The 12,061-nt window shown below is 41.4% G+C and overlaps 2 protein-coding genes across 2 annotated transcripts; one reads left to right on the top strand and one right to left on the bottom strand.

The window, feature by feature from the left end:
• The first annotated feature begins 599 nt into the window (after window positions 1–599).
• On the top strand, window positions 600–3,963 carry washc3 (WASH complex subunit 3). Its single transcript, XM_080517892.1, has 7 exons — window positions 600–762; window positions 1,491–1,589; window positions 1,686–1,751; window positions 1,830–1,967; window positions 2,711–2,827; window positions 3,115–3,179; window positions 3,276–3,963. The coding sequence occupies exons 1-7, from the start codon at window positions 712–714 to the stop codon at window positions 3,376–3,378; spliced, it is 639 nt and encodes a 212-aa protein (XP_080374018.1). The 5' UTR covers window positions 600–711; the 3' UTR covers window positions 3,379–3,963.
• A 568-nt stretch (window positions 3,964–4,531) lies between these two features.
• Window positions 4,532–10,497, bottom strand: dram1 (DNA-damage regulated autophagy modulator 1). Its single transcript, XM_080518012.1, has 7 exons — window positions 10,265–10,497; window positions 8,745–8,812; window positions 7,811–7,953; window positions 7,489–7,666; window positions 6,492–6,550; window positions 6,320–6,412; window positions 4,532–6,243 (listed from the first exon to the last, which is right to left on the bottom strand). The coding sequence occupies exons 1-7, from the start codon at window positions 10,393–10,395 to the stop codon at window positions 6,205–6,207; spliced, it is 711 nt and encodes a 236-aa protein (XP_080374138.1). The 5' UTR covers window positions 10,396–10,497; the 3' UTR covers window positions 4,532–6,204.
• Between the last annotated feature and the right edge of the window lie 1,564 nt (window positions 10,498–12,061).

Below are 12,061 nucleotides of genomic sequence, written 5' to 3'. Positions count from 1 at the left end.
TCTCCTTATTATATATTGTAATCATACATTCATTTTGTGTTTTACATTTTACATTGTCAACATTGAATAAAGTTGTCTTTAAACTAACCATTTTCAATCATTTAATAAATAGCTACATTAAAGCATTTACTGTTTACTCACAGTTAGTTTTTAGCCATTTGAAATTAGTGTCTTGATATTGATCATCTCTTTTGCTAAATATCTTTTGAAATCTTTTAAAATTTCAGACTATTATTAGGTCAGAATTATGAAAAAATTAAAAACCCGGATGCAAATGTTTTGTGAAATGTTTTAAATAGAATCTGAAATCGGACAGAAATCGTTTTGATCATGCACATAACTGCAGAAAATATGATATATATGTGTGGAAAAAGGAAAATGACGAAGCGATTGAGAAGAGAAGACACGGAAGGATGAGTTAAGGACACAGACGATGTTTGATTATTTGTCTTACAGCAACGGGACTGGTGAGAATGATGTAGATAAATCGAGCCAGCAGGTGGCGGTAGGTGCAACTGCGTGAATGCAAACAAGTCAAAGAAGAAGAGCTGCCTTTCCGCTCGTGACGTCACGACGCTGTCACGCTGCGCAGAGTCACGTGAAAGCCTCTCCAGTAAATAATCTCAATGTTTTTCGCTTTTCTGCCTTTTCGGGGCGAATAAAACCTGAAACTTGCACATTAATCGGCGGGTATTTTTTGATATTGGCGTCATGGACGAGGACGGGCTGCCTATCGTGGGCTCCGGAGTGGATCTCACCAAGGTGAGACTCCAACGTTTGATGCGGCCAAATGAGCTCAAACTGTGTCGGATCAATTGTTGAAAAGCGTCGTTTGACAACTTGCGTTCGTATTTGCAGCAAAGTCACTTTACTTATGTTTGTGCTGTTAAATCCGTCTGCTGTCAATGTGGTCAGCCTTCTTCCTGGTCCTGGTCCTGGTCCTGGTCCTGGTCCTGGTCCTGGTCCTGGTCCAAACTCGATTAATATTCTGCTCATGTAAATTCACCAAGAAACATTTCTGTTCATTACAGCCTTATTGATTAGCAATCTGATCTGCAAACATTTCTTACTCAAAGGAAATTTAAAAAAAAAGTAGCATCGGCTAAGTTAAAATACTGTTTTTGCATCTATATTATAAATGTATGCAATTGATATGCTAAAGCTACATGAGGAATTCAGTTTGTATGACCAGATAACCCATAGTACACTCCATGGTATCACTTTTTCCTGTAATTTTAATTCACTTACTACTTACTCTGGACTTTGACTTTACTTCTCCTATTATTTATTTCTTTATTCTCCTTATTATGATTTTATTCCTTTGTTGTAATGTATTTCCTTGTAGAATAATTGCCTTGCCTCTAAATTATCCAGTAGAGCTATCACTCTTGGCCATGTCTTACTTTAAGTATGCGTGGCAGATGGAAGTTGCCTCATTTCCTTCCTTCCTCCTCTTTATCAGTGAGACTCTTTGACTTGTCATCCTCCAGGTTCCCGCCATACAACAGAGAAGGATCGTTGCCTATCTGAATCAGTTTGTGGTGCACACCGTCCGCTTCCTGAACCGCTTCTCCACAGTGTGCGAAGAGGTTAGTGCGTCTTTATTTCACCCTTTCGTCACTGTTTTCTTCTCCCTCCGATCACACGGACGCTCCCAAACGACGGTTTTGCCCTTGTCTCCACAGAAACTTTCCAACATCTCCCTTCGCATACAGCAGATTGAAACCACATTGTGTATCCTGGAGGCGAAGGTGAGCTCGTGTTTTTAGCGTCACAGTGTGAGGATCCACTGTGTTTCATTAATCGAAGGCTGTTTGTGCTCGGAGCAGTTGTCCTCCATCCCCGGACTGGAGGACGTCACAGTCGATGGAGTCAGTCAGCGGCAAACTGCGCAGACCAACGGCCCCACGGCAGCCGGCCAGAGCCAAGCAGCCGGTCCAGCAGCAGGGCCGCTGCCCCCCCCAGAGGTACTTCCACAGGGCGGGATGGCAGCGTGCCCGCGGGTTCATTCGTCCACACTGAGCTGCAGGAGCCACAATGCATCCCTGAGAAAAATCATAAATAACTTTCAGACATCGCCAAGCGCCCCACAGCTCCATAATTAACAGTGCATATCTGCTTTGTTTATTTCTGTCGCTTCCTGCAGAACTTATGAATAAGACATATGCACAATTATTCTCTCCAACTATCAAATCCATAGAAAAGCTGCAACGTGAAACGACGAGGCTTTTCCTCCATTATTACATTTGCAGATCGATAGTTGTAAATGATATTTGGAATCTATCAGTCCTTGCAACCAGATTCTGTGGAAATAAACAAAATTATTAATGCTAAACTTGAAAATGTAAAATAGTTTTTGTCACTACGTTTTACAATATTTTAGAATATACTAAAATCTTATTGATATGACAAGAAGGGCTTTGTGACATCACTCGGCATGATTAAACAAAAACAGAATCTACACAGATGAGCTGAAAACAAGCTTCACGAGCTCTACTGGCGAGATCGTCGTCCCAGTATGAATCGTTTATTTAGACTTTGTTGCCTCGCTTTCGATTTATTTAGAATTTTGTCACAATTTTCAGGCAGAATGTTGCACCGAAAAAAAAATCAGCAGATTCCAACTGGAAGTGCGAGTTTTATCCCTCAAAAAGTCATCTCATAATTCATTAGAAATACAATATTTATACATTTCTTTAAAATTCTCCAGCCTGTTCAGAGTCCACCTGAAGCGGCGCCGACGGAAAAGTGTGAGCCTCCTGCAGAAAACGTCATGACGGTGGCCAAAGACCCTCGTTACGCGCGATACCTGAAGATGGTGCAAGTGGTACGTCCTGCTGAGCCTCTGTTACGACGCTACTGTGGTCCTTAAAATAGTGGGAACACATCTGAGTGATCACTGCAAACTTACAAGCTAAAATGAACATATTGGTGAATTAAAATGGTCATTTTAACATATAAGGTGATATCAAGCAAACCTGGAATCATAGTGGGGTTTGTAGATCAAATATTATAGACATATTTCTTTAGAATATAATAAGGACACTTGAAATTAAACGGCTGTTGTCGACTTGACATGCTTTATCGCTGCTGTAATGACGTCATGTCTCCCAGGGTGTCCCCGTCATGGCCATCAGGAATAAAATGGTCCTGGAGGGTTTAGATCCCAACCTGCTGGAGTGAGTGTTTCTAACCACTGCTGATCACTTCCTGTCAACCCCCCCCCCCCCCCCCCCCCAATCAAACTTGACTCATTGTGTTTTCCCGCATGGCAGCACGCCTGACGCCCCGATGCCCGACGGAGAAGAGGCAGGAAGCGGCGAGGACCGAGACATGGCCGCCACCAGCTCGGACAGCGAGTCGTCGTTCAGTGACTGACGCCGCTCCGTCCCCCCTCCCTCCCTCCCTCTCTGCTCCTTCCGGCCCGTGGTGGGAGGAAGGTCGAGGGGGTCTTGAATGTCCAACGCGAGTGATTGTAACCTCGGTGTGAAAAAAGAGCTGAATCGCCTCTCGCCACCTTGATTCCGATGCGCGATTCGCATCAAGCGAGGGGATTATCGGAGAAGTCCCGAGACGACGGCAGTAGCAAGTAGTTTTTTTTTTCTTTTCTCGAAAATCAAATCCTGTGGAAACATTCCGTGTGATGCCTTTGAGAGATCAGCTCATCGCTGGGTAAACTACAGAACGACAAATCTGGATGTTTGGAAATGTTTGTTATATTTCTGCTTGTCACATTAGTGTTTTGCTGCTGATACGCAGAAATAATTTCACTGCAGAGCTCTTGGACTGAAGTATTGGAACTCGTTTCTGAGCGTCGACGCAGAGGTACTTGTCATTTTTCTGTTAATAAACTTTATGGAAAAATGATGAGGCTTTTGGGAGAATTCCTGTACCGTTCCAATCAGAATGTGACAAAACGTGTATTTTTTCCACATCTTTAGAGAAAGACATATTTCCTCCCAGTAATGTAATAATAATTTATTGGTTGGATGTTGTTCAGTCGTTAATAGATCAGCAACTGCACTATTTTCCATCAAATAAAAATAGATTGTTCCCTGGTGACTTTCACCACTTTATCAGGATTCCTCAGTACTTGTCTTATCGTAGGCTCTTTCTTGATATATTTTACATTTACATTTAAGTGTCACTGTTTTGATTTCTTACACTTAAATCAAGGATATAGAAGTAATTCCGTAATCTAAATGAGTGATAGGTCACATTTGTGCGAGCCACACAATGATATGAGATTTTATTATACCATGAAAGTATAATATCAAAATGTCTTACCATAAAAATCATAAAAACTATCCCGGAACAATCACCTGAAAGTGACAATCGTCTCCACTTGTCGTCTTGCAGTACCACTTAACACCACGTGGAGGTGCAGAGTGTCGTGAGCAGTGTTAGTCTGATAGAGAAGAAGATATTGAAACTACCCCAACCCAAGAGAGCAGTCAGACTAATACAGTCTCAGAATTTTGTGTAAGAAGCATAAAAAAATTATATTTATTCTTGTTTTTAGACATATGTTCAACATTTTTACATGCAATTGAATAAATTCAAAGGTTGTTGCAGGATTACAATAGAACATTGCATATTTCCATTATAAATACGTCTTTAATGACAAACTGAAGCAGGTGAACGTCATTAAATGAACATGGTTTTATGTTGAATTTGTCAGTTGCATCCAGTTAAGACTGTGTGATGATGATATGAGCTTATCGGTTCATGTTTGACAGCAGGAACCTAAAAAAGAAACTTTAGGACAATAAAGTTACTGGACCTGTGATTTGATCTGAACTGGACACTCATTCAGTCCACATCCACATTAAAAAAGGCAGCATGTGTTTATTCATCAGCTCGGCACCAGGTACTAATGATTACAGTATATCACAAGTAAAAATACAACAGAAATAAAAAAAATTTTTAAAAACAACTTGAAATGCAGTACCTATAGTGAAAATCTGCAATCTTTTTTTGAACAACTGCTTGTTTATCGTGTCTATGAGGATAAAATTCACTGACCTCGAATTAACACTAAAGAGCCGACAGGCCATAAACCTCATCATCGCCTGAAAGCATTTCTTTATGCTCCCTTTGGTCCCTTTCAGGGAGTTTTAGGTTTTTTACCTCAAAATAATGAGCCTATCCACCAGGATATTGTAACCTATCCTGTTGAATTTGATTTAATTTGTAATAAATTTAATTCTTTATAGAAAAAAAATACAGAAATAGCAGCTAAAGCAGTGGCTCCCTAAGACGGGAGTTGTGGAATAAAAAAATAATTAACAAAACTAGGGAAGATTAAGGAAGAAATTTTCGAGTTTGCATCTGGAATACAGTACTGAATAAAAATCATTATTAATCTAAATAAATCCAATAATCGATGGATCAGAGGTGGAATCAACTCAAAGGGGCTCAAACGAACAGCCACTATTTAAAAAAAATTAAATAAAAAAATCCCTTTGAAGTTTAACCTGAAACGACAGATTACGATTCACATCTTAGTGTCACACAAGGTGAAGGAGGAGAAAACAAACTCAAGTAAGACAGGAAGTGAAACCTCAAACATTTGCTGGGGGGGAAGAAAACAAAACACTTTGTTAACTCCAACAAATCCTGTTTCACTTTCTGTTTCCTGGCAGCAGGTGTGGTCTAAAGAGAGCAAACTCAAGAAAAAGTACCTTTCCACATGGGGACAGCTAAGATCAAACACGACATTTACAGAAGTTGAAGAGGTTTTTCTCCAGGTGAAGCACGTGGGCCCGTTCCGGGGCGTCAGCATGGCCCCGACACTCAGGACCTCGTTCTTGCGTGGGGAGGGACGGTCATGCGCTCATCAAGAATGATGCAGTGAACCTTGTGTGCGGCCACCATGTGACGAACTTCTCTTATTCGTGGTCACAGGAGGCGTCGCGCTGTCGTAACAGCCGAGCAAAGTGCAGAGTGAGGCTGGACTGTGACACGGGCGACGCCGCCGGCGCTCTCAAACGTGGAAATGTATAAAAAGTCACAAAAGTTTGTTTTTGTTGTTGTTGTTGTTGTTTTGAACTTGACTAATACCCATAACGTACAGTATAAATAAGAACGTGAGAAAAAAAATTTGAAATATATTGTGTCTATATAAATATTTGTGTGTATAAAAGCTCAGCAAAAGCATGCGCGCATGTAAAATACTGTGAGTCGCGGTCGACCCAGCAGCAGCTACATCTGATACTCCAAGTTCACCCGTAAGGTGAAGAGCTGCGGGGGAAGAAAGGGGGAAACGCTTCAGACACACAGGCCGTGCAGAGAAAGGCGGATATGGGCCGGCGCTCACCTTGAAGTCGTGGATGTAGGTGAGGAAGAAGCAGATGAAGCTGAAGGCGACGACCCACTCGCACACGGCGCTGGTCAGGTAGAAGTGATAGTCCTACAATGGGAGAGGCGCTGCCGTCAGAACCAGCGTCTCAACGTGTTCACGACGCCAGTCACACAGACCTGCGGCTCACCTCGTCCTCTGGGTCTCTGTGCAGTTTGGTTTGGTCCACGAAAAATGTACAAACGACCACTGAGGGCTCAGTTGAGGAGAATTCAGTGTGTCAGATTTGTATATGCATACACTTGATGCAAACATAAAGTGTGAGAAGCATGGCAGAGCGTATAAGGTTGCAACAGTAAATGCTGACTTCCTGCTTCCTGCAGTACGAATGAGAAATTAGTAGTCAAAGCACAACGGGTTGACGACGTCTGAAATGTGGCCACACAACCTAAAGTCAAAGTTTCTTAATATCTGTAGGAGCCTAAACGCAGTTCATTGAGCTTGGGTAAAAAGATAAATAATTTAAGTTGATCTAAAACAGCAGCAATGTAAGACGTTTAATTTGGTAGGAACTAGGAGCATTTACAAGTATTTTAGTTCACATGGGCAACGATGTAATGAGTTAATCATTTAAAATGTTGTGGTTGATTTAAGTGGATAAAAGTTTAATTATTAGATTATTTGCAATGTTTGGGAAGGGAGAACTGTTTGGTGTTTTCTGGTGGCTGTGCACCTTTAATTGTTTGTTGATGCTCCCGGGTGGGTGGAGTTTGGGGGGGTTACCTGATACAGGAAGTCAGGCAGGTGAGAGTGGAGCCCCACGGTTTTTTGACCTCTCTTTCTCGCTCTCCCTTTTTCTTTTGTCTCTTATGTCTTGGATGATTAATCCTGACTGGATTTAACGGACCACTTACAGAACATGGAACACCTTTGGACATTTTTTTCTGTACCACCCTTTTGTTTGCTTCTTTGACAAGTAAACTATTGGACCTTACCAGTGGGCCTGTGGATTTTTTTTTTTTTTTTACTTGTTTACAATGTGGATGAAGGAGAGGAGAAGAGAGAGAGCGTCAAGCTAAGGCCACATCTCAGTGGAAACTACAACATCAAAAACGAGACTGCTTCATAATAAAGTCATACTACATACTACTGTCATTCGATTGGATTCGCCCACCGTGACAGGATACTGGGGAAAAAAGCCAGAACGGCGATGCCGGAGACGCCGGTTCGAGCCCAGCACACACCCAGGGAGGAACCGTACGGGTAGGCCGAGAACGAAATCACCGACTGGAGCGCGATGTAGGACACCCCCGAAATAAAGAACAGCAGCGCTCCTGCGTCGTGAACGTCGGTCACCACGGTTTCCTGCCACCAAAAGGAAGTGAAATTTAATTGCGGGAGCAATTTGGAAGTGTTGCTCAGGGACACTGTGGACCTGAGTGAAAGACATTTTTTTTTAAAATTCCAATCAAGTCCTTTTTTTTTTTCAATGCATCCATGAAGACGTACCTGAAAAGTCGCCACGACGCACATGCCCAAACAGGACATCATCCCCAGCCAGAGCGCGACTTTATTGACGCAGGGCCTCACCACACGCGTGTCCTCGTTCAGCTTCTCCACAAACTTGTATCTGGCGTACACGGTAGCCATTCCTGCGCAACAGCCATCACATGAGCATTTACCACAAATATGTGACCTGAGCTTAACACTACTCACCCCCCCTCACTTCCCCGTGCTTTCATTTTTTTGAAAAGCAAGGGAGGGGGAACAGGAAGTGGGAACATTTGACTCCTCTGTTGGGAAAGTCCAAAGTTGCCAAAAGTAGACAGATTGTCAAGTTGCTTCTGTTGCGGAATTGAAATAGTTTATTAGGAATTTTTATAACAAAAGTCCATATTTCCCCACGAGCTCACGGGACTTCCTGTTTGTGTTGCATTGGGATCAGATCCACTGTCTGATAACAGACGTGAAACTAGTTGGTATCTTCTGAAGCTCTGACACACAGGCAGAGCTGTTACAGCTGGTTTCTCCCACTGGGGGTCAAACACGAGGCCCGAGGGCCAAAACCGGCCCCCAAGAAACTGTCAATTTCAAAGAAAACTTTGGATTTTTACACAGATTTCTTAAGAGTAGCTTGCGATCACAACACAACACTGAGATCCGAGCTGACATGTCGACGCTTCATGAAGCCTGAGCTTCACGGCCGTTCCTTCAGACGATCTTTTCATCATGGATACTCAAAGAAAAACTTTAAAGTTACAATTTTTTAAGGCTATTATGGTATTATTTTATCGGTCCAGCTCACTCAATATGAAACTGAGCTGTTTATCACAAGCGTTTGACACCGCTGATATAAAACAACATATTGCTACAGCTGCTTTGATTTTAAGGATCACCATCATCGACGTTGACGCACATTTTTCAATCAAATCTTTCACGTTACCTGCACATGCAGAGACGAATGTCATCAGGCCAAAGATGCAGCTCTCAGGAGGGTTTGCTCCGGTGTCACTGTCAATCAAGATGATGTTTATTACCAAGTATATATGAAGAGGCGGAAGGGGCTTCAGAATCTGTACAGCAATTACATTATGCTTTTGGTAATAATGTGTTACGAAACATAATTCATGCATAAAAAACATTTTAAGAGTGTCAGTTATATGGACGTGTCATAAATGAAGTTTGAAGCACAATTTATGAGACAAAGTGAAAACAAGGCAAAAACAGCCCGTTCCTATTCAAAATGAGGATTACAAGTTGAATTCATAGTGTTTCATGTAAAGTGCAGAAAATAATTTAGTTTCTGACTCAAAACTACATTTTAATCTGAATCGTGATCTTGGTTTTTGCTCTACGTTTTGTCCTCTTTCTACCCATTTTCAATGGATTCATTTATTTCATTTATTTGTTTATTTGGACGGGACAGTGCGTATTAATGTACAAGCCATCTCTTCACCACGTTACTGTAAAAATGCCTGATTTAGCACAGCGCTATTTTCCGTGAGGTGATTTTTATAAACTACTTTTCAAGTTGCCTTCTAATAAAGTAGGTCAATGTGTCACTGCTAACATTTAACCCTTATTTCCGTTAAGGTTGTGAACGTCATCCATTGAAGAAATTGTGTGCTTGCTTTTGATATGTAGGAACTATAAACTACAACATTTCTACCACAGACTTCTATTATAACCATATTTTAACCCATATTAGTCATATTACTATCAAAAAATATGTGAATGCATCGTGATTGATAGGTTATTACATATATCGTATCATCTCCTTCTAAAATCAATTTAATGAGAAAACACAACAACGCACTGTTTCAGTGTTTAGAGCTTTATAAGTTGTCTTTAGTGATCGACACCTCTCAAGGCCTCTCACGTGCACTGATACACACATTTATATCACAAAGTTTGCATAAATGGCAGTACAATCCGCAAAAATGTGCTGAAAATAGCTGCATCTACAACTAAATACAAGAAACACAAACCCAATAAGCATAATAAGCCATAAGTAGTGTAGCTTGTCTATAATGCAGGACACCAGCACTCAGTGATGCATTGCCAATCTATTATTTGAATCTATAATTCATTTCTTTTAACAGGAATAAGTGAAATATGTGACGAATAGAAAACAAGAAACATCACACTTTAGAGCAATAAACGTCCATTTCCATTTACTGAAGTGAGAGGGTTAAGTAAATAAGTTGAACCGGTACTTTCACCAAACTCTTTTTTTTTTAACAACAATAATGATTCAGTAGTGAGATGTATTCCTAAATCCGTTACTTCACCCTGGAAAATATGTCGGGTTGCAGCTCGATGTCTAAAAATGCAGAGATAATTATAAGGAGGGAAGTGAAAGGCGCAGAAGCTTGGTGCGCAGCCAGGTGGAGAGACTGCGCGAGAAAACGAAACTAAACGGTGGACAAAAGGACCCAAAAAAAAAAGAAAAGAAAAACGTACCTTATGTATGGAAAAACCACGTCCACGTCGTGCCTGAAGAGCGCAATGAGATAAGCGACGATGAAGGTGCAGGAGGACCAGATGACCAGGAACACCGGCAGGACGCACAGTCCCTGCTTGAACCACAACATCTCCCCGGTTGTCAACTCAAACCCTCCTTCCACAAAGAAAAAAGAAACAAAGCAAACTTCACCCCAGCAGAGAAAACACAGAAGCGTGTCAGTGTGGACGAAGAGAAGCCGATCCCCTGTGTGTTTGTCTGCTTTTACCGGCAGTCACATGGTGGTCAGGACGCAGTTTACTGTAACCTCCTCCCCAAACTGGCCCGCCTCACTAAACCACCCTGAAAGCCACTAACTCTCTTGATTTCCTCATAAAGAAGAACAACAGTGCACGTGCATCTCATGAACTTACCACTGCAGAGTTTAAAAAGTTGTAACTGTGTACAAGATCATTTAAAAAAAAAACTCAGATTATTAAATATAATGTACATCAGTGGTGTCAAAGTGATTGTTAGTTCAGCTCAACGTGCAAGGGGAAGAGATGGGAATGTTAAATAAACCTTGATGCAGATGTGTCAAACCTTTAAATATAAACTTTAAAGTTTTTCTTTGTTCTGTCACAGTGTTGGAAATGTCTATGTTTTCACAATTACTACTAAATGACTACAATCGCAACATAAATCTAATTTTAATGAAACATTCACAGTGAAATGTCCCAGAATGTTCTCATATAGCTGTTGCTTAGTGCATGTTTTAACAAACTCACAATGACAACATCAATGTTCAATCAACCAATCAATCAATGTTTTCGTTAATTTTTTTTTTTCCAATTTGCTTGGTGGTTTGGCTGGATTGGAGCCTGTTGCAGGCCAATTTTGGCCCACGGGCCTTATGTTTGTCACTCCTGCTCTACTGCAAAGTATTAGTGTGACTTTTGTTGCAGGTTACATAAAGACGACTGCAGTGAGGCGAGTTCCTCCTCCCACATTGTGAAAGTCCTTTATCCCTGCCCATCTGAGCCAATAAAGCTGCTTTGGCCACCTTCCAGCAGATAAAATTCACAGTGGATAAGAAGATCTTTCATCACTAAAATGAAGATAACGCAGCTTGTAAACTTGTTGGATGGTAGAGGCTTTGCTACACGGACCAAAGCATCTGTAGAAGTTTGAACCTGTTTCAGCTGTAGTTACTCACAGTTAGATTACCAAGGAGTTGGATAATGAAGCCAGCTCACAAATGCTTGAATTATTCTTCAATTTAAGATTCACATGTTTCATCTTGAGCTGTGGGATAAGAGCTCCTTTGACATGTTGAGTGACAACATTAGGAATGAAATTTAAAACCAAAAAACGCCACTGGATGCCAAACACAGTATTGAAGAGTTAAACGCATAGCAGTCAGCAACCACAAGTAGCCTACACATTCACACAATAGTTATAGTGCCACTAATTTAGTTTATTTATTTACAAATATAATCCTTGTTTCCGTTATTGGGAAACTAGAATGTCCACATGTTGAAGTATCCTTGAGCAAGACACTGAACCTAAAATCCCCCCGAAAGGATGGGCTTGAGCGGCCACCTCCATTGGTGTGTTAGTGTGTGTATGAATGAGTGAATGTGGTGAACAATGTAAAGCGAATTTGGAGAGAAAATGGCATAAACAAACGTACGTCTATAAATAGAACGAATGGCGCAGTTCCCCTCCTCGCCGCTAGAGGGAGCCCGCGTGCAGCAGCGTGCCAGCAGCGACGTCACAGCCACCGCGTCAGCGCCTCAGAAGAAGAGCTGGATGTA

The sequence above is a fragment of the Blennius ocellaris genome (assembly GCF_963422515.1).
Source record: "Blennius ocellaris genome assembly, chromosome: 22".
Classification (NCBI taxonomy): domain Eukaryota; kingdom Metazoa; phylum Chordata; class Actinopteri; order Blenniiformes; family Blenniidae; genus Blennius; species Blennius ocellaris.
This window is presented reverse-complemented; position numbering and strand designations above follow the sequence as displayed.